Genomic DNA, 23,517 nt, shown 5'->3' on the forward strand with positions numbered 1-23,517 from the left:
TATATATATATATATATATATATATATATATTTGGATGTAAATTGTGACAAATCACCATTGGATTACATTTTCTTCTTATATCCTTCATATTTGCAAAATTTCAAAAAGAATAAAAAATCAATAGCTATTTCATCAATCAAATCTTTAAATTTTGAGTTTTTGTAATCTAAAATTAAATAAAAATCTAAGTTTATGAATCAAATAGTAAATAATATCTGATTAACATGAAATTTGACATGTATTTTAAGAACATAAAGAACAAGCAATTAAATGGTTAGATTTTTAAAATATGTAGCTATGTTAATTTGTTTAGTGAGAGTCATAGTCTTAGGCTACAACTAAGTTTGTAGCCAAATTTTGACTTTAAATTTTGGCTTCCTTAACAATATATTAAGTCATTACAAAAAAAAAATCCCAATAAATTTTTTATCTAACTAAAATTTTGAAAGAGATGTAACTTATAATATTGATAATGAAACTATCATGAAAGATTTCAAAATAAAAAAATTTGTAAGACTTTATGTACACTACAAAAAACTAGGCCTATAATGGCTTTTTTTTAGTGGCGTTTATAAAAAAGGCCACTATAGGTATCCTATAATGGCGTTTTCTATAAATGTTGCTATAGGCATATTTATATTTGTGTTCAGGGAGTCCTATAGGGGTGTTTGTCTTGGTCTTACGAACGCTGCTATAAGTCGTAAAAAAAGAATTAAAAAATTAAAAAAGGACCTATAGTGGCGGTTGTCAAACGCCACTATAGGCCCTTTTAAGAGAAGGACCTATAGTGGCATTTGACCCGCCACTATAGGCACTTTGCATTGCAATTTTTTTGATAAGGGCCAGAGGAAAAAAGACTTATAGTGGCGTTTGTCAGATGCCACTATAAGCCCTTGTAAGAGTAGGACCTATAGTAGTGTTTGACAAACGCCACTATAGGCACTTTTTATTTCATTTTTTTTTTTAATAAGGGCTAGAGGAAAAAAAACCTATAGTGGCGTTTGAACGCCACTATAGGTTCTTAAAGATATTAAAAAAATAAATAAAAAATATACCCAATCCATAAAACAAAACTATGGCATATTCCAAACTATTCCTTAAAAAAAAAAAAAAAAAAAAAAAAAAAAAAAAAAAATCAATCCATAAAATAAAAACTATGACGGATTAGCTTGCCTCCTGAGAAACACACTTAACCTGACAGGTTGGCCTAGGGTCATTAATGACGTAGGGGCATGTGGCTTTGATCTAGTGGTCCATCTCTTGGAACAAAGCGTCTCTTCGTCTTCCATGCTGTTTTCTCTATATAAACTTGCCTCTTTGACCCTCATTTTTACTTTCCACAGAAATTTTACAACCATAGCGCTACCGTCAGCACTGTCAAACGAGCATACCGTTCATATAGCGAATCTGTCATCTACACATTGTTACTGCTTCTTTCAACTGGTAAGTGTTCCTCCCCTTCCGTTAAATTTCTTTAAACTTTGTGCTCTCGTCTGCCATTAGATTCGTCAGTGTCTTAGGATTTTCCGTCACGTGTAGCTGACAAAGATGTCTAGTGCGTTAAGTAACCAGTCGTGTGTCTGCGACGGATTGGGCTACGATAAAGTATTTCTTTTAGGTCAAAAAGACCCTGACACTTCAAGTGAAGAGAGGAATCCGTCAGCCACCTCTCCTTTAAGGGATGAGGATTTGGAGAAAGTTGGGTCAAATGGTGACTCTAGTGATGGTCTAGATCTTGCTGAACCCCTAGTCCAATTTGTCATAGGTCCTGATGGACTTAGGGAGTTCATAATGCTACCCATATGGACGGTTAATGATTTTGTCTCCACAATCAAAGAATCTCACTTCAAGACACTTAAGGCGAAGTACCAGATACTCGTCAACATACCCATGCGTCTACCATACAAGTCGGAGAAATGTTATTATGAGGGTGTTGAGGGTGTCGGGATCTATGAGCAAATGCTGAATGCAGGGCATAGATTCCCCTTGAGTTCACTTCACCGTTGCCTCCTTCAATTCTTAGGTGTGTCTGTCACCCAGATCTCCCTATACGCCTGGAGGGTCTTCTTAGGTGCAGAGGTTTTATATGGGGCCATGTTTGATGGAGCACAGAGATTAATGGTTGAAGAATTCTTTAATTGTTACCATTCGGCTGAGATTGCTCAGTCAAAGGGCATGTACAACTTTGTGCCTAGGAGCCCATTGTTGAGGCTCGTATACGAAACTCTTGACTCTAATAGAAACTAGAAGAGTCAGTATTTTTTCTTGGAGGGTGACAAATGGATGTGTCGTCCTGGTGATAATGAGTATATGCCCGTCGACATAACTTAGGGCATAATGCCCCCGTCGAGTATGCATGCGTCTATATTCAAACTATTAATTGTTTGCTAGCTGTTAATTTAACCATCTTCTTTCTCTTGGTGTTACAGTTTAAGACCATCCACAAGTCTCACTAGAGCAGTGGAGGTTTTTGGAGAAGATTTTCAACAAAACTAAGCTAGAGGAGAGGACGTGGGCTAAATTAGTCACACTTGACACCTTTTTTTTGTACTGTGACGAACTAGAGCCCACAACAGCAGCCTATCGTTACGATCTTCAAATTCGCCTGTGTAAGCCGTCATCTAACATATTTATATATATATTTATGGGATGTTAGCAAAATTTCATTACTTGTCTTGTTTTATTCGTCTACTTTTATGCCTTTCTTATGAATCCGTTCAGTTTATGGTTATGTATGAATACAACTTGTCTTTAAGATGAACCCGTCCTCTTTTAGACTTTGTTTGTGATCCAATGTGTTGTTGACTTCATCCACTTTGTGGACTTTTAATGATCATCCTCTCGGATGATCCCGTCCTCTTAGGACTTTTATTTGATCCAATGTTTTGTTGAATCCGTCCACTTTGTGGACTTTTAATGATCATCCTCCCAGATGACCCCGTCCTCTTGGGACTTTTATTTGATCCAATGTTTTGTTGAATCCATCCACTTTGTGGACTTTCAATGATCATCCTCGATGAACCCATCCTCTTGGGACTTTTATTTGATCCAACGTTTTGTTGAATCCGTCCACTTTGTGGACTTTTAATGATCATCCTCCCGAATGAACCCGTCTTCTTAAGACTTATTGTTTTAATTCAACAGGTTGTTGAATCCGTCCACTTAGGGACATGGTCTTCATCCCACCTAATGTTAAATCCGTCCACTTCACGGACAGTTAATTATCATCCTTTCAGATGAACCCATCCTCTTTTGGACTTGTACTTTTAATTTAATGTACTGTTGAATCTGTCCACTTTGTGGACCTAACTCTGTCCACTTTGTGGGATGAACTTGTCCACTTATGGACTTAATCATGAATCCGTTCACTTGTGGATTCTAAACCCGTCCACTTCTGGACTACATAATGAATTCATCTACTTGTGGAAAATAATATTAACTCATCCTTATGGGATGAACTCATTCACTTACATGGACTTAATATTGAATCCGTCCACTTGATTGTGGATCCGTGCACCTATAGACTTTATAAGCATGTAGAGTAAATGTGTAGAAATAGATAAATATGCTAGTCATATCTGAATAAACTCTTATTATGACAAATGCATGTAGAAAAATTGTTCCATAAAGAAAAAGACCTACACTTTGGGCTTAAAAAGTATTGTGGTAAAAATAAACTAGAAAGACATAAACTGGAAATGAGGAGTGTCATTGTTCGTCTACTGCTAATATAGTCTATTGATAGTACTTCTTTAGGTGCTCTGTGTTCCACAAGTGATGCAACTTCTACCCGTCTAATGTTTCCAGGTGGTAGGTTCCTTTCCTATGCCATGATGCAACTCTGTATGGTCCTTACCAGTTTGTTCATAGCTTTCCTTGGGAGGTGTCTTTCACAAAGCCCATCACCTTCCTTAGTACGAGATCTCCGACCTGGAATTCCCTGTGTCTGAGCTTGGAGTTGTAATGCTTGGCCATGAGATTCTGATACCGTACTAATCTCTGTTAAGCTTTTGCTCTTACTTCATCCACCAAATAAAGTTATAGGCGCATAGCTTTATCATTCTTGTCTTCATTATGGTTGTCTACCCTGTAGCTTGTAAGTCCCACTTCAGCCGGGATGACTACTTTGTTTTCCGTATGCTAGTCGAAACGGGGTTTCTCCAGTAGGTGTCCTTGTCGTTGTCCTATACGCCCATAAAACACTTGGTAGTTCGTCCGGCCATATAACCTTTGCCCCCTCGAGCCGAGTCTTAATGATTTTGAGCAAAAATCGGTTTGTGACCTCAACCTGTCCGTTGGCTTGATCCCTAGTTGTGAGCAAAAGTCTCTGAATGTGTCGTTGTCGAATTGCTTCCCATTTTCCGAGACCAATACCCTTGGTATATCATATCTGCAAATGATGTTTTTCCATAAAAAGCTTCGCACATTTTTCTTCATGATTGTGGCTAGGGTTTCTGCTTCTACCCACTTGGTGAAGTAGTTTATATCGATTACTAGGAACTTCAACTACTTGACCGCTGTTGGGAACAGGCCCATGATATCCAACCCCCACTGAGCGAACGGCTGTGGGGCCGTCATTGGAGTGAGCTCCTCGGTTGGTTGTCTTATGAGGTTGCCGAATCTCTGATACTTGTCACACGCTCTGACATAGGCATGGGCATCCCTTTGCATGGTTGGCTAGTAATATTTGGCCTGGATTAGTTTATGTACCAATGACTATGATCCAGAGTGGTTTTTGTAGACTCTTTCGTGGACTTCTCTCATGACATAATTTGCCTCTTCAAGGACGAGACACCTTAGGTATAGTCGGGAGAAGCCCCTCTTATAGAGAATGTCTTTAATCAGAATGAAGCATGACGCTTGAAACTTCAACTTCCTTGTCGCCTGGTAGCATGCCGTCCTTTAGGTATAGGAATGGCAACGGGCTGGGTTTTTGCATACCAGGACCTGACCTACGGGCCAAGACCTGTGACCCAGACCCAGCCCGATTATCAATCAGGTTTTTTTTTTTTTTTTTTTTCCTGGGGCCTAAACCCGCCCTGCGGGCCTCGTTTAGCAGCTTGGGCCCAAATCTGGCCTAATCAATTTTTTTTTTTTTTTTAAGCCAATTAAGATTTTTTGCTAGATTCAAGCACATTCAAGCCATATATGGCAGCTAATTCAAGCCCATTCAAGCCATTCAAGCCCATTAAGATATTTTTGTATTAAAATTTTTGACATTTTTTGTATTAAGATTTTTGGCATTTGGGCCACGTTATATGGCAGTTAATATATCCAAATCATATGCAGCCAAATCAATCCAAATCATAGGTTAATCATAAATCAATAAATCACCTGTTAATTATACATCTATAAATCAATAAATTATAACTAAAATCACCAGCTAAACATAAAAATAAAATAAATCCAACAAGTCCAAGAACTAAGTATCACAAGTCCAACAAGTTCAAGAAATGAAAAAGTTACAGAACAAATCCCACAAGTCTAAGAAATTAAAAAGGCTAAGAAATTACAAAATGTCTTATGCTCCACAAACTAACAAATTAAAAAGGCTAAGAAATTACAAAAGGCTAAAAAGGTTTAGAATAATTACAAACCAACAAATTTATCCAACAAGTCTAAGAAATTAAAAAGGCTACTAAATTAATACAAAATATCTAATCATCCACAATTGTGACACAACTCTCATCCTCTTCATTGGGCTCCTCATCATCAAGAATTGATTGAAGTGTACAATCTCCAGACATAGTTGAAGAACCTACAACAACAATGAATTAAAAAATGGAATAAACTTCATCAAATTGTAACTAGCAAATATAAAAATACAATTTTGATTTTGTAAATAGAAATTAGACAATTGCTAACCGTTGATCTCACTCCATAACTAATTCTGAGCACACATCATTGCTTCTATAGTCTTGGGATGTAGCCTACTACGGTGTAAACTTAAAAGTCTCCCACTAGTGCTAAAGGCAGATTTTGAAGTAACAGTTGTGACAGGAATGACTAAAATATCTCTTGCAATCCTTTGTAAAGTATGATACTTGAGACCATTACTTTTCCACCATCCCAAAATATCAAAATCTTCACTCCTCTTCAACACTCCCTTATCAATGAAATGATCAAATTCCATTCTAGCACTCCCATGTTTCTTTGAACTAATTAAATTATTGTTCACAAACAAATCAAAAGATGACATTGCCCCACTCAACCTAAATTTCATTTGTGCCACCGAGCTTGAAGTACTTGCAGGAATATGAGAACTTTTTTCATTATTTACAAGGGACTCATCTATATCTCCATACTCATCAAGCAAATCATAACAAAAATTCTTAATTTTTTCAATCTCCAAATTAGAATTATCACCATAAATGTTAGGATGATAAAACTCTAATAACTTCATCTTATATCTTGGATCTAAGATAGCAGCAACAACCATAACAACACTAACATTAGCCTAATAAGAATTAAATTTAGTGAGCATGCTTTCAGCCATCGTACTTATCATTTCATTTGAAGACAAACTCCATTCATTCAATACAATTTTCAACTCACACAGCAAAGTAAAATACATATTAGTTGTGGGGTACTTACGACCAGAGACAAACTTAGTCGCACTATGAAACAACTCCAACCTCCTACAAATATCTTTGGCTAACTCCCAATCATAATCACATGACAAACAAGTATAAGATGTTTCACGTTTAGCCAAACGTGAGAAAACATCTTTATAAATCAATGCAGTAGAAAGCATTAAGTAAGTTGAATTCCAACGAGTTTTACAATTTAAGACTAACTCTTTGGTGCATTGAACACGCAATTGACGTGCATTTTCTTCGAATTTCTACCTTCAGTCCAATAAATCACACTATCATGAATCCTTTCAATACCATCACCCATAAGAGACAACCCATCTTGAACAATCAAATTCCAAATATGTGTAGCACACCTCATATGCAACATAGACCCACCCAACATAAGAGAACTAGTATTAAGCTTATTCAAGAGAAGTCTTATCACGACATCATTAGTACTATAATTATCAACAGTTATTGTGGACAACTTCCTATCAATGTTCCACTCTAAAAAACAATCAATAAGGACATCTTACGTGTGTGGAGAAGGAACAATAAACAAACCTAGAAAAATAATATGAATAATTATAATATAACTCAATAAACATTCTAAATGGAAAGTCTTTAACATTCAATTTATAGATAAAAAAAATTACCTTAAAACCCGGCTTTGCAACGTTCAAGTATGATCAATAAAATGAGCGGTAATGACCATAAACTCTCTCTTTTTGTTACTTGAAATCCACATATCAGTTGTAATTGCCATCATACTTCCATTCTTGTCCGTCATCTTCAAAGCTTTCTCCCTTTCATTATCATAGATTTTAAGAATGTCACTCTTCAAAGTATTTCTTGTGACAAGTTTAAACATAGGTTGAAGATCAGCCACAAATTCTTTAAACCCAATGTGGTCAACCATTGAAAGTGGATATTCATGTAGGATGACCATACGAGCAAGCTTATTCCTCACTCTAACTTGATCAAATTGGTAAGTATTCAAACTCATAGTTCCATCCACCTTATTTTGTTGTTTAATTAAGACTTATTGTCGCATATCCCTTATATTTTTAAACTTCATCCATGGACATCTTGCTAAATGATTACGCAAATGAGTTGTACCTTGGCTAGACTCACCCAAGTAAAGTTTGTTATAATGATGGCATTGGGCTTTAACTTTTCCATCAACTTTCTTCCTTGTAAAATGAGACCAAACATCTAAGGTAGTCTTTCTTTTTTTACTTTTATCCAAGTCCTCATTTGTAGGCTCTTTCTCTCCCTCTGTCCCTTCTTGTTCCTCTACCTCTAAGTCTTCTCCCACTAAGTCCACTGTCGGGGATTTCGGATTCCTAATTGGTTCAGAAGTTTGGGAGTTAGAATCAAAACAAATTATCACAAATTTATTATTACACATACTCATTAATTAATAGGCACAAATTTATAATTACACAGATTCACAAATTCTATCAACGTAATCATAATTAAACATGATTAAATACAAATTCAAATACTTACTCGTTGTTTAATGGTGATCCTGAGGGTGAGCTGCCAGGCGACAATGGCGAGGGTGATCGTGAAAATGGCGAAGGAGACCGCATAGTTGGCAAGGGACAACGTCCGGTTTTGGAGGGAGAGCCACTTGGCGAGGAAGAACTAGATTTGTTTGTGTCAGTGTTTGTGTCTTCCATCTCCGTTTTAGGATCTGCATTCCCAACAAACACAAAAAACAAACAATTTCTTCCATTAAACAAACTATGCAGAAATGAGGGAAAGAACAGGGGAACAGAATGCTTTGAGACTTGAATCAGGTGAAAGATATGTGTACAAAAATTCACTATCATATTTCACACTTAGTTTCATTGATTTCAACATCCCCAATGTATTAATTATCATCAAATCCAATCCTAATTACCAAAACAAACCCAATAACACTACAAACACCTTAACCCATAAACCAAACCCTCACCCACCGAAAACCCAAATAAAAATTATTATCATCACAACAAATTCAATGAACCACCACACAATCAAAACCTCCAAACAAATTTTAATGAAACACTAAAAAAAAAAAAATTCAAAATTTTAAAACAAAAACCGGACATTTTGCCTCTTTATCAAATCCAAAAAACATAAACAATGAATCCTTGAACAATTTTAGTAAAAGGTGGCACAACACAAACAAATGGCAATTACCCAATTCAAACATAAATATCAACAAATATATTTAGAACACACACACAAAATAGAGCATCATACCCCATCATCAATCATCCAAATTTTCAGACACATCTCATCATATCACATAATAAAAACTACCCAATTTTGGGTAGAGGAAAACCGAAACAGAAAAACGGTAGCAGTTGAAGAAATGGGAATATGAAGATTTTAAGAGTTAAAAACTCCATGCTGATAACACCCCATATGGTTTTGCAAAATTTAGGATAAGTCCATTGTAACCAGCATTACCACATTTTGAATTGCATATTGCAAGAACCTAGTAGATAGTTGTGTCACACCCAACTTATGTCTAAAGCCTATGTATTGAAATCTACACTATTGATTTCCATTCTCTAGAGACATAGTAAGGAAAATACTATCAATAGAAATTTCTATTAGCCTCTACTTCACATTCGAAGGCAACAACCTAATCTAATAAATCAAACGATAGATGATACCATACAATTTCTGGCCACCAAATACAAACAATGCAATCAAGTTAACACACACCTAACCCAATTTCTACTAATACAAAAAATTTCTTTTCTTTTAAATATGCTAACACTTACTCAACAAACCACAAACAATGAATGAATCAACAGCAGTACAAAAAATTTACTTTTTTAAAAATCTTCTAACACTTACTCAGCAAACAACAATGAATGAATGAATTAACAACAGTACAAAAATTTTACTTTCTTTCAAATCTTCAAACACTTACTCAGCAAACCATAATGAATGAATTAACAACAGTACAAAAATTTTACTTTCTTTTCAGTCTTCTAACACTTACTCAGCAAACCATAATGAATGAATTAACAACAGTTGAAATGGAATACCTGGACTTGTTGTTGTTACTGCTGAGGTTCTTGAACCTCTTCTTGGGTTTAGGCGAACCAGAGAGAACTTAAAGGCGAAGGTCTGGGGATTTTTGGGATTATTGATGACTCGCTAAAACCCAATCGGAGATGATAGTTGAAGAAATGGTAGCAGGCGAGGCCATGAGAGTGAGAAGGCAAGGGAGGCGTGACTGAGCTGAAATGATGGAGTGTCGGAGTGAGCTGAAGTGAGGGACTGAAGTGAGGGACTGACCTGAGGGAGAGGGAGTGTCGGACTGAGTTGAGGGAGAGGGAGTGTCGGATTGAGGGACGGAGGCGAGGGGGTTTTTTTTGTAATTTAGGGTACTGGGTTTTTAAACGGGCCGGGTCTCGGGTTTTTTTTTTTTATAAAACTCAGACCCGACCCAGACCCACTTCGGGTTTTTTTTAAAAAAAAAAAAAAAAAAAAAACCCATACCCGACCCTATTCCTAATCGGACCGGGTAAAACTTGGCCTATTAGGGTTGGGTCGGGCCGGGCCGAGTACCTGCGGGTCGGGCAAAAATTGCCATCCCTATTTAGGTAGAATGCTATTGATGCTGTTCAACTATTTTCAAAGCCTAGCTCTTGCACAATTGTATTTTTTATTAATGACGACATTTGGACGAAGGATAATACTTGATCGGGGATGACCATGTGCTCTGTTGAAGCAGCCTTAGCAAGTCGGTCGGCGTGCTCACTCTCCTCCCTTAGAATTTGAACAAACTTTACTTGGAGGTTGTTAACCCAATCCTTCACGTGTTCAAGGTACTTCTTCATCCGTTCATTCTTGCATTCATAATCTCCGTTAACGTGACTGGTTACTACTGGGGAGTCGTAGTATGCGACCAGATTTTCAGCTCCTACGGCGCTGGCAAGATCCAACCTTACTATCAAGGTTTTGCACTCTGCTTCGTTATTGGTGGTAGGGAGATCTAGACGAACCATGCATTCGATCTTATCTCATTCCAGGCTATGGAGTATCACACCAGTTCCGCCTATTTGCTTATTGGAGGATCCGTCTGTGTGGATGCTTCATTGTGGGACCTCTTCTGCCCCCTCGCCTTCTATGTTAGTGAATTTCGCAATGATGTAGGCAACCACCTATCCTTTGATGGCAGTGTGCGGGTAGTACTGTATGTCAAACTCACTTAGCTCTATTGCCTATAATGCCATTTGTCCAGCAGTTTTGGGATTACTTATTACTTACTGTAGGGGTTTGTCAATCAGGACAATCGCTGTGTGAGTTTGGAAGTATGGCTTGAGCTTATGAGCTGCTGTAAGTAAAGCGAAGGCGAGCTTCTCCATTGGTGGGTACCTTTCCAATGCGCCTTGGAGTGCTTGACTCGTGTAGTTTGTAGGCTTCTATACCTTGTCTTCTTTCCTAACTAAGGTTGCGCTGACGGCTGCCGAGGATACTGCTAAGTAGAGGAATAACTCTTCCCCAGGCTGGGAAGGACTTAGTAATGGAGGGGATGAGAGGTAGGTCTTTAGATTTCTTTAGTGTGCGGAAGAAAGGTAGACACTTATCCGTCGCCCTAGATATGAACATATTCAGCGCTGCTACCTTATTGTTGAGGCTTTGTACTTCTTTCACGTTCCTTGGGGGTGCCATCTCTGTTATGGCCTGGATCTTGTCTGGGTTGGCTTCGATACCCCTCTAAGACATTATAAACCCTAGTAACTTTCCTGCCGTCACTGCGAAGGCACATTTGCTTGGGTTGAGCTTCATGTTGTAGGAACGAAGGGTGTCGAATGTTTCCCTTAGATCATCCAAGTGATCTTCCTCTCTTTGGCTTTTCACCAGGATGTCGTCAACATAGACTTGGACATTTCTCCTAATCTGTTGTGCAAACATCTTGTTCATAAGCCTCTAATACGCCACGCTCGTATTTTTGAGGCCAAACAACATTACTTTATAGTAGAAGAGGCCTTGGCTAGTAATGAACGAAGTTTTCTCCTGATTTACCTCGTCCATTATGATCTGGTTGTAGCCCGAAAAAGCGTCTATGAAGCTTAATAACTGGTGTTGTGCCGTAGAGTCAACTTGCGGGAGGGGGTAACTGTCTTTGGGGTATGCCTTGTTCAGATCAATGAAGTCTACGCACATCCTCCATTTTTCGCTGGCTTTCTTAACCATCACCACGTTTGCCAGCCAGTCGAGGTAGTAAACTTCCTTAATGAAATTCGCCTCTTGTAGCTTGTGAACTTCTTCTGCTATAGCTTGATCTCGTTCTGGAGCGAATACTCACTTCTTTTGACGAATGGGTGTAAAGGAGGGTGACACATTCAGTCTGTTCACCATGACCAAAGGGTCTATTCCCCATGACCAAAGGGTCTATTCCCAACATATCTTCATGGCTTCAAGCGAACACATTTTGATTATATTTGAGAAAAGTTCCTAGTGCTTGGCGGATCGCTGGGCTGGCGAGGGTACTAATCCTTGTTGTTTGATCATTCCTGGAGTCGTTGAGAAGTATCTCTTCAAGCCTTTCAATAGGCTTTGTCACTGTCTGATGTTCTTCTATGTTCATGGCCTGAAGGTGGTTGTCTATCTCCATCATAGATATGTAGCATTCGCGTGTAGCTATTTGATTTCCTCGCATGTCCCTATTCGATAATCTGTAGGGAATTTGAACATTAAGTGGTAGGTTAAGATTATAGCCTTCCATGAATTGAGGGTAGGTTGTCTCAGGATGGCATTATAGGCAGATGCTCAGTCGACTACAAGGAATGTTACGTCCTTAGTGATCTGCTGATGGTAGTCGCCTACTGTTACGGATAATGTGACTACACTAAGAGGGAACATCCTTATTCCTCCAAAACCAATGAGCGGAGCGTTCTTCGGAACTAGTTTCTCTTTATCAATCCTCATTTGCTGGAATGCTGGGTAGTAAAGGATGTTAGCGGAGCAGCTATTGTCAACTAGAACCTGGTGCATGTTGTAATCCCCTATTCGTATGTTAACGATAAGTGCATTGTCATGTGGGTGGTGAAGATGTTAGGCGTCTTCTTCCAAAAATCCGATGACGGGGTTGTTTATCCGTGCCATCTTGGTTATGGAACCCATCAGCTGGACGTTTTGAACCATCCTAAGGTAGGTCTTAAAGGCCTTTTTCAATGACTCGGTAACCGTCGTGCCCCCTACAATAATTCTTATATCTCCTATGGGCAACCTTGGGTGCTCATTTTCTCATCGGGAAGCCTGCTCCTGAGGTGGGTTCGTCCTCTCCTTGCTGACGAAACTCTGCAGCTTTCCTTGTCTAATAAGGGCTTCAATTTGTTGCTTTAGGTCGTAATAGTCAGTTGTATCATAGCCGTGATCACAGTGGAAGCAGCAATACTTATCTCTAGACCTCTTATTTGGATCTCCCTTCAGTTTGCCGGGGAAGGTCAGGGCTCCTTCGTCCTTAATCTGCATCAGGACTTGGTCGATAGGGACAGTCAGTGGAGTGAAACTCGCAAACTTTCCCGTGGGGGACTTGGAACTCCTGTCTTCTCGCCATTCTCTGGTCCTAGCCATCTTCTGCCCCCTGTCCTGCCATACGTCCTTTTGTCTTTCCCTCTTCCTCGGCTTTTCTTCTCGGGTCAACAACGCATCTTCTATGTTCATGTACTTGGTGGCCCTATACAACACATCTGACATAGTTTTTGGGTCGTTCTTGTATAGGGAAAACAAGAACTTACCCTTCCGTAGTCCATTCGTGAAGGTAGCTACGAGTATCTTGTCGTCTGCTTCATTGATCGAGAGAGCCTCTTTGTTAAAGCGGGTGATGTAGGACCTCAGCGTCTCGTCCTCCCTCTGCTTAATGTTCATCAAGCATGTAGTGGACTTCTTATACCTGTGCCCCCCGATGAAGTGTGAGGCAAACTGTGCACTTAACTCCTTGAAGGTACCAATGGAATTGGGTGACAGCCTGCAGAACCAGATCCTAGCAGATCCCTTCAACGTGGTGGGGAAGGCTTTGCACATGATCTCGTCTAGCACCCCTTGAAGGTGCATTAGGGTTTTGAAAGACTCCAAGTGATCTAAGGGGTCTTTGGATTTGTCATAATTTTCCACCTGCGGCATGCGAAACTTTGGTAGAAGGGGGAATGTAGTGACGGACACTGTAAATGATGAATTAGTTTTATGAACCAAGTCATCGAGGTCACTAGACACCTGTCCTTTAAGTGCATTCATCATAAAGTCCATCCGTTCCTCTATCATTTGCATCTCGGCGACTATATGCTGTGGAACCGTATCTGTGACGGAAGGGCAACTTGTGTCCTGTCGCTCTGGCTTGCTCGGGCGTTGCTACCTTCTGGCCCTTCTTGGTTCTTTCTCTCAGTGCTGGTGCCTTCTTGGTCTTCCTCTTAAGTATCCGTCGCTGCGTTCTTCTGGCATAGCTGTTCCTCTAGGTCATGATTTTGCTTGGTGAGACGTTCCACTGCTGCTGTGAGGGTTTGGACTTGCCTCTCCAGGGTAGTGGGTAGCGGTTCGTCACCTTAATTGTGGGTGGTGGTTGCCATCGAATGAGTAAGTACCATGCAACTTTTTGTCCAGGAAGCGATGAATGTGGCTTATTTCTTAGTCACCGTTCCCATAAACGACACTAACTGATGATGTCAAAAATCATTAGTAAGCTGCACAATGCTTACGTGCTCGAAACAAGACCTGCAAAACAACAACAAAGAGAAACCTTAGGAGAGTACCGGTGTGGTACTGGCCAAAGACCTACTGAAGGTCAAGTTAGAAAATCTTTCTACAACTTTAGAGTGCCAGAGTTGGGGTGAATTATGCGTACCTTATTTTTTGTGAGCCATTGGGTTTTTATAGTGATGTAGAACTGACCTTCCTTTCTTGTGTGAGAAGTCTTTTCCTTATGGAGAAGATCATCATTAATGGACGTATATTACGGGATCCTTCCCATATTAGGATTTTATTCATATTGGGATTCTATCGACTAGGGTTAATCGTAGTACGCTAGCTATTTCCATTTAGGATTACTAGGAGGACACTCAATTTATATGGATGCCACGTGGCCTTGAGACCCGTCTACCTTACGTTCGCTTAGATCCATCCGCTATTTGCCAACTGGTCAAGCACCATCAAGTCTATTTCAATGGACCCGTCAGGTTTATTCGAATGAACCTATCATGCCTAATTTTACCCTCTTCATTACCTATTGTGACTTGTATTGCTTGATCACGTGGAGAATCAATTATTAAGCTTTAGTTTTCATGACATTCATGGTAAGACAGGTGGGTAGTTAACCATCTAATTCTAAGCCTTAGTTGTTGTTGTTGTTGTTTATATATATATATATATATATATATATATATTTTAATGTTGTCTTGCCTACATATGTACTAATTATCTATGAACAGTAATAAGTTATATAAATACAAAAAAAAAAAAAAAGTGGGCTTAAATGGCTAGATTAGAACAGCATAGAGTATTCTATACTCCTATATAAAACGAACATTGTCCTAATTAATCACTCACATATATAGTATTAATTAATACGTGTAAGTTTAATACTATTTGAGTTATTAATTAGGGAATTGCAGGTTCCTACATAGGTGTGTTCAAAAGATGATTCAACATTATACTTTTGTTATACAACATCTTCTAAACTGATGTGTCACAAATCATAAAATTGTTAAAACGATAATTAATTCATTTAATCACAGTAAATTGACACAATAGCATTCATTAACATTATTACGTTAGTTTATTAAACTTTCCAAGTAACTAGTCGCAAACTCGTGTAATATGTGGAATAATTTGACGAATTTTTTTTCTTAAATCAAAAATGAAAATTGTAAATGAAACTTATAAGTGTTCATCATCTATACATCTTGTATGGTCTAAAGAGGAAGAAACAAGTGAATTCATCACTGATATTAAGAAAAAATACAAGACTTTAATAACATATAAGACAAATGTAATTTTATCAAGAATCTACCAACATTATGGAGAGAATGTGACATAATTATCAATGAAGCAACTTATAGTTCGATGGTTTTAAAAACCAGAACGGTCAAAGAACTGAAAACAAGTCTGGTTTCTAGTTTTTCCGGTTTTTATCGAATCTGTTCCCGGTTGAACTAGTCGGTCTAGTTTTTAAAACAATGCATCTTTTGCACAAATCTCTCATCCCAAAGTATCACCGAATTGAATTGAATGGACCAAAGTGGACCAAATGAATTGAAGTAGACCGAATGGACCAAAGTGGACTAAATGGACCAAATAGACCGAAATAGATTAAAGTAGACTGAATAGACTGAAGAAATGAATGGACTAAATAGACTAAAATGAACCAAAGTGGACTGAATAGACCAAAGTAGATCAAATAGATTGAAGTGGAATGAATGGATTGAATAGACCGAAGTGGGTTGAATGGAGTGAATAAACCAATTGGACTGAAATGCTACACTAATATGGCTTAAGAGGAGTGTAGTAACAATAAATGCTAAGTTTCAACTTTTAGAAATTATATAGATTTGAAATGGTTGAGACATGTTGTTGGGAAAAATTCTATATAACTGTGAATAAATTTCAGCAAGTACAATAGAAGTACAATTACATAAGAATACAAAAATTTAAGTGAAAACTCTTTCTCCTTGAAGGGAAAAACTATGGGACAAACTCTAAATAATTTTACTATATTAAATAGAGATTACAACACTTAGAGATACAACTTAAGCAAAAAACTCTCATTTTCTTTTCACTCGTAACTCTCTTTTTCATTGTGTATCTCTCACAAATTTCTCCTCTTTTTGCTTGCTCTCACTCACATAGTTCTTTAAAACTGCACTTAATCCTCACTTTCTCTGGAACTTTACTTCTTTTTTCCCATCGTCACTGGCCGAATGGCCTCTTCTTTTATTTCTTCATCTTTTCCTTCTTTTCTTCCTTTCATACTCTTAACATCAAATCACAATAAAGGCAACTCACTTGCCTTGACTTTGCTTAAGCGAATTTTTTTGTTTCCTTCAGCTCTCCCTTAGGCCGAATAGCCTTGATGCATCAGCCCCTTTCTTTTCTCTTCCTCTCCTCAACATGTCCAACAGGCCTAAGCCAACGAACCCCACTAACTCATGCTGACTTTAGTATGTAACGAAGAAAAGTAAAGAAACATGAAAGACATGCTCATTTACCCCACTAACTCATGCTGACTTTAGTATGTAACGAAGAAAAGTTAAGAAACATGAAAGACATGCTCATTAAATGAGCATGTCTATTACAAGTGGGCTGGACGCATGGTGCAGTGCACCCAACAAATGTGCAATAAGTGCAAGTGAATCCGAATAATCTCAACACTTATACTTGCTTGTACCTACACATCCTTGAAAGGTTTTATGTGATTAAGTTTGTTCCTACTCTTTATTTGGAGAAGTAGAATGGGAAAAGAATTTCATTTCAGCAAAGCTGCTCCCTATAGTTGAAGTATAATTGTCGGTCTATTTTAAAATTTTTGCTGAAACACATATCAGCTTCATGGCATCAATTCAAATCATAGGCAAACAATAAACAGCAGTCCTATTAAAAAAAGAAAAAAGAATTCCATGTGATGGTTAAGACTTAGTAAGTGGAAGACAACACGAAGGAATCATAAAATTTATTATAAATTCATTCTTAAAGGAAATGAAAGGTGGCATCCATTCTTTAAAAAAAGCAGCAGTTAGGCAAGTTTGTCACGCAAGGCACTACAATACAAAAGAAAGAGAAATGGTCTCGTCAATTGAGGGGACTCGGATATATTGATAAAAAAAAAAAAAAAAAAAAAAGAAGTACTCGGATTTTTGATTGATTCGGAAGAGTCCGTGGCAATGGTGTAGTGTAAAAAGTCAGAGTTGTTGAATTAATGGTGCAGTCTGCCTTTTGTAAATTAAGATGGTTTTCTTAATGTGTGCCATTAATTTCTATTTTTGAAATTTTTTTTTTTAGGATTGAAAAAATAATGACAGTTTTTTTAATTTCCGAAAAAATATTTCTAAAAATAGAAAGTTTAATGTGTGCCTTAAGATTACGTTAACCGGACCCAATTAAGATTACGTTTAAACACCATTTATTTGGTTAAAAATTAAAAATATTGTATTAAAATAATTTTTAAATATATAAATAATATTATAAAACTTATTTTTAATTTTTTTAAATAAAATATGTGTAGATCTCGTGAGTAGTATACGAAATCTACGGAACAATGCATATTGTCTCTAAAAACTGAAATACGTGCATCGAAAAAAGAAAAAGGCAAACGCAGTAGGTGAAACGCCAATTCAAACACGTACTAAATGTAGGGTCGGTCAAAGGATGTCATAAGCTAATCTCATCCATAAAGAGCAGGAAATGCCCATCTAAAGTTGCGTTACACAAATGTTCAAATCTAATTTAATTGATTATATTCAATCAACTAATACATCTCTATCATATATTTCATTCCAGAGAACTACTGGTAAGTATTTAAAAAAAAAAAATTATTTAAGAAAAACCAAGTTTAAAGCTAAACTTTGTCTTCCTTGATTGCTGCCAAGTGTGTTCAAGGAGTCATTGGAGTGTCTCACGGTCTAACCTATGACCAACCATGTCTTTTTTATTTGTTTGACAAGAGGATTCAAAAATTTCATAAATGAAAGAAATGATGTTCATTTATTAATCAAGTATAAAATGCTCTCTCTTCTTGGAACTCCGGTTAGTCCTCAATCCAAATTGCTTCTAATGACTGACATTTTTGGCATGCCTGGCTAGCTGACCATGTTGTTTACCAAGTGATGGCACGGGAAGGCAAAATGGGTTGAAATTCACAAAAGTTTAAAGAAAATAAAAATAAGAAATGGGTGTTTTGTGTAATCTTCATTCTCTCAAAAGTCAATAGTAATCCTATTGAAATTAAAAGTGATTTTTTTTTTTTAATTTCCCTAAAAACTGAAGTGGTCTGTTTGGGATCTGCTTATTTTGTTAAAATTGAAAATTTTTTGTTAAAAGTACTGTAGATAAAAGAAAATTAAGCTAAAATAGTACAGTGAGACCCATGAATAATACAAAAAATAAGCTGAATAGTAAAATAAATTGTCAAAATTAATCATGCCAAACGGACGCTAAGGGTATATTTGGATATCACTTATTTTATTGAAAATTAAAAACTGAAAATACTATAACAAAATAATTTTTAAATGTGTGAATAGTACCGTAAGACCTATTTTTAATAAAAATTTTATTGAAAAAAGAGGTTTGTGGATTCTGTGAACAGTACATGGGACCCATTGGAATGTGCTTCTTAGCCACCACAGCCACAGAACGTGCTTCTCAAAAAAGGAAAAAAAAAAAAAAAAAGCAGACACAAACCATATAATCTGAATCCAATCAGGCACTAAGTCTACTTTTTTTTTTTGATTAAGGCACTGAGTCTACTTCGGCAATGCCTTAATAAAGGCCTTAAATGTAAAATTTATAAAAGCGGAAAAGAAGACAAGCATACAAAAACGCACATGGCCATGGGTAAAGAGCAAAGCCAGTTGCTAAATAGATAGTATATGATATGATTTTTTTTAATATTTTTTTTTGGTAGAAGACTATGACTCTGACTATGGTGGAGCCTTTCACATGTTATCAAGAATGACAATAATCAAACCTAAGCATTTATTAATATGAAGAAAACAAATAAAAAAGACTGGGAATATTTATATGAGCTGTAAAAAAGTGATCAGATCGAATGGATAGATAATCAGAGCAAAAAAGCTACATTTAAGTCCAAAGTGTACTTCAAATTAATTGTTAAAGCTAGAGTCTAGAGACCAACTGATAATACGTACACCCGTAGTAACAGTTGTTATTGTTATTTGTTAGACCTTGGCTTGGACGCATATGGTAGGTACAGTTGCCCAAGAAGAATAGAAGATAAGCTTGCTTCATGTTGCGCATACTTTCTTTCTTCTTAGTTTTTCCTTGCCTCACTTTTTTGGTCACATAAGAAATTGCTTGAGGCCTTCCAAGTTGCGTTGTGGTCTTGCTTGTTTGTATTACTATTATTTGTATACATGCTACTCAGAAATTTCTTTTAATCTTTTATAATACCAAAATAATAATATTCTCCAATTCCAGCCAATATTGACTTTTGGGTTTTGACTTCAAAACTCCCACGTTTTCAACAATCAGAATCAGATAGCCCTCTTTCGGGAATAATTAAAGAAGAAAGAAATTGTCAAATTGATTAACTAGGTGATCGAGGGGCTCATAACCTTCCCTTCTTTATAAGAGAAGGTTACAACTTACAAGTTGTGTTCATTTGATCCCAATCTTCAGTTTCTCTCTCTCTTTCTTTTTTTTTTTTTTTTTTTTTGCCACCTTTTTGCTTCTGCTTCCCCTCTCAAGACTCAATCCAAAAGAACTACCTACTACAGTACTACATAGCTATTTTCACATCGATCATAGGCGAAAGTGCTTCCTGAGGCCCCTTTTTTTAGGCAAACAAACTGAGATCAGAGCTTATTCTGTTGTTGCAACAAGCTGGTATTAGAGCTTCCGCTGTCACAAACAGTTACAAAAATGGATACTAACATGTCAAATGGTGGAAGCTCCATCAACATTGTCATTATCCTTTTATGTAGCCTTTTGCATCTGGTTGATATTCAGGCTGCACCACAATTTAATTTCAGTGATTTTAATCCGACGAGGGATAATAATTTGTTGGAGTTTTTGGGGAATGGTGCGGCTATTGATCAGGGAGCCCTGCAGATAACCTCAGACACAATAAACGATGACTCCAGCCTCCGCAACAATTACGGTCGCATTATGTATAAACATCCTTTCAACATGTGGTTGTCTGATGAAATTCAGGCCTCATTCAATTCCAATTTTGTCATCAACATATTTAGAAAGCCGGCGTGGAATGCTGGTGAGGGACTTGCTTTTCTCATTGCTCCCGATCTCTCAATCCCTGATGCTAGTAATGGGCAATGGCTTGGCCTCACCAATGCTACCAACGATGGTAACCAAACCAACCAGATTGTGGCCATAGAGTTTGATACCGAAAAGCAAGACCACGATCCTAATGGCAATCATATTGGACTCGACATCAACTCTGTTAATTCAAATGCGACTGTCCTTCTTGATATCGAATTATCCCCAGAAGTAGGCACCAAATACAGCGTCTGGGTGCAATACAATGGCACGTCGAAGGTGATGGAGGTTTACATGGTGAAAGAAGGCGAACCCAAGCCTGAAAAGCCTCTTCTTAACGAGACCATAAACCTGAAACAATTTGTGAATAAAAAATCCTACTTTGGGTTTGCTGCTTCTACAGGTGATCCACAGGTTGAGTTGAATTGTGTATTGAAATGGAGCTTAGAGATTGATGACTTACAAAAGAAAAGTGATTTGCTTTGGTTGAAGATAGGCGTTGGGGTTGGAGTTCCATTGGTGACATTGTTGATCCTATGTGGGGCTTTATATTTGAACAAGAGAAAAAGAAGAGGAAGAGGGGGTGATGAGGAGTCTATGGTGCTTGGCACACAGTTGAGATGGTTGCCTGGGATGCCAAGGGAATTCAAGTACAAAGATTTAAAGAAGGCCACCAACAACTTCCATGAGAGTATGATGCTGGGTCAAGGTGGTTTTGGTGTTGTTTACAAAGGAATTCTGCAGGACAAGGATCATAAATCTAGTACTGAAATAGCTGTCAAGAAATTCTCCAGAGACAGCATTCAAAGCAAAGATGATTTCTTGGCAGAGCTCACCATTATTCACCGACTCCGCCATAAACATCTTGTCCGCTTAGTTGGTAATCCCCCTCTTCATTCTTCTTTATTTATTTATTTTTGACATTCTAATATATTAGACAACTTGCAATTCAAATTTCTTGAAACTATTCAAAGATCATCACAAGATTTATCTGCAAAGTACCCAAGAATTTGATTTAAAAGAAACATTCAACATTTGAAATTGCATTATTCATTTTGTCAAATTAATTAAGGAACTTTCCCAGAAGTCGTAGAGGGTGTGCTTTGACTTTGACATTACAACCTCTTGCGGATCAACCCCTTGAACTTTTAGGGGTTTCTTGTATTTAGAAAGAATGCAGAATTCTCTCACTCTCTCCCTCACTTGGTAGAAGAATGTGCTTCTATTCTTTAAATTATTTGTTTCTTGCCTTACTTGTTTGCAGAATTCATTTCTTCCCATTTGAAGAACCTGTCCTACCTATAAGATGAGATTGTAAAACCAAAATGCATGCTCTTACGTCCTCCTTAACAAAAGGATGCTAGCAAATTCAAATTAAAACTATAATCATAGCAGCTTCGTTTATGATAGTAACCCAACTAATTGAATTTGAGGCATAAAATTGATTACAGAGAAGAATGTATCACTAGTATTGTATGTCTACATATTCTGACAGGGCAAAACATTTATGTACCAAATTATCAGTTGTAGCAGGAAGTAGAAGTCAAACCATATGACATAGACTACTCAAATCAATTGCATCAATAGTCAATATAAGACAACTGTTAAGATACTTATGTGATTGAAGACAAATAACATTATATCAGCATCTGGTTCACTAGGCTGCCATATAGCTACCATTATTTTTTTTTCAAAATATATAAGTAGCTCAATTGATGTGGCCTGCTTTTGTTTTGGCTTGATTAAATGCCATATTTAACCCTGATCTCCTCTCTAATATATATGGTCTTGGTTCAGGGTGGTGCTACGAGAAAGGGAAGCTACTACTATTGTACGACTTTATGCCAAATGGTAGTCTTGATAAGCATTTGTATGAGGCTTCCAACCAGAACACTTTGAATTGGAGCCGTCGGTATAGGATACTAGCTGGAGTAGCATCAGCATTGCATTATCTGCACAATGAGTATGATCAGAAGGTAGTGCACCGCGACCTCAAAGCCAGCAACATCTTGCTGGACTCTGACTATAATGCTCGCCTGGGTGACTTTGGCCTTGCCCGAGCCTTGGATAATGAAAGGAACTCCTATGCTGAACTAGGATTAGCTGGAGTTCCGGGCACCATGGGTTATGTTGCTCCTGAGTGCTTCCACACAGGGAGGGCCACCCCTGAATCTGATGTGTACGGTTTTGGAGCAGTGGTGCTTGAGGTTGTCTGCAGCAGAAGTCCTGGGATTAGTATCAATCACCATCAGCGTCCCTATTCATTGGTTGATTGGGTTTGGATGTTACATCGCGAAGGTAGCATTGAAGAAGCTATAGATGAGAAGCTTGGCAATGATTATGTGGTTGATGAAGCAAAGAGGCTTTTACTTCTAGGGCTTGCATGTTCACATCCCATTGCCAGTGAGAGGCCTCAAACGCAAGATATCTGCCAAATCATAGCTGGAACTATGCCGGTCCCTAATGTACCTCCATTCAAGCCTGCTTTCACATGGCCTTCGATGGTTACTGCCTTCAGCAGCACTGACAGTTCTTTTTCTAATACATTTTCTTCCTGAGGTTCGTCAGTAGCATGGATTATGACATTATAGCAGAAGGCTTCCTCTCACCCCTGGAGTCAGTAGGCACTCTCCTTTTGCATTAAAATGGGGGCTTTTGTTTTAAAGAAGATACTCCTTTTTCTGCATTCCTAAGCTTGTGATATAGGCACTAATAAGTCCTCAATTCTCTACAGATTCAGACTTAGCCTTATTATCTGCATGTTCTTGTTAGATTCAAGCTTCCAATATGGGCTAATTGAGTCTTCATTCCCCCCCACCCCCCTTTTTTTGGGTGATAAGTAAATATGATTCATTTTTTTCTGTAACCTTCTTTCCTTATGTAAATTTTTTGGGGTCAGAATTTCCCCTGTGATGAAGTCCATGAAATCCATTCTTTTTCTTTCAGTTTTATACATACTTTTAATTGTAGGACTTTTAATTT

The 23,517-nt window shown here is 37.7% G+C and overlaps 2 protein-coding genes across 2 annotated transcripts; one reads left to right on the plus strand and one right to left on the minus strand.

Annotated features, from left to right (window-relative positions):
• Window positions 1–12,840: 12,840 nt before the first annotated feature.
• Window positions 12,841–13,863, minus strand: LOC126705287 (uncharacterized). The gene has a single exon (XM_050404176.1). It carries the CDS (start codon window positions 13,861–13,863, stop codon window positions 12,841–12,843), a length of 1,023 nt encoding a protein of 340 aa, XP_050260133.1.
• A 6,065-nt stretch (window positions 13,864–19,928) lies between these two features.
• On the plus strand, window positions 19,929–23,486 carry LOC126705678 (probable L-type lectin-domain containing receptor kinase S.5). The gene is made up of 2 exons (XM_050404799.1): window positions 19,929–21,415; window positions 22,333–23,486. The coding sequence occupies exons 1-2, from the start codon at window positions 20,182–20,184 to the stop codon at window positions 23,091–23,093; spliced, it is 1,995 nt and encodes a 664-aa protein (XP_050260756.1). The 5' UTR covers window positions 19,929–20,181; the 3' UTR covers window positions 23,094–23,486.
• Window positions 23,487–23,517: the final 31 nt, after the last annotated feature.

The sequence above is a fragment of the Quercus robur genome, chromosome 11 (assembly GCF_932294415.1).
Source record: "Quercus robur chromosome 11, dhQueRobu3.1, whole genome shotgun sequence".
Classification (NCBI taxonomy): domain Eukaryota; kingdom Viridiplantae; phylum Streptophyta; class Magnoliopsida; order Fagales; family Fagaceae; genus Quercus; species Quercus robur.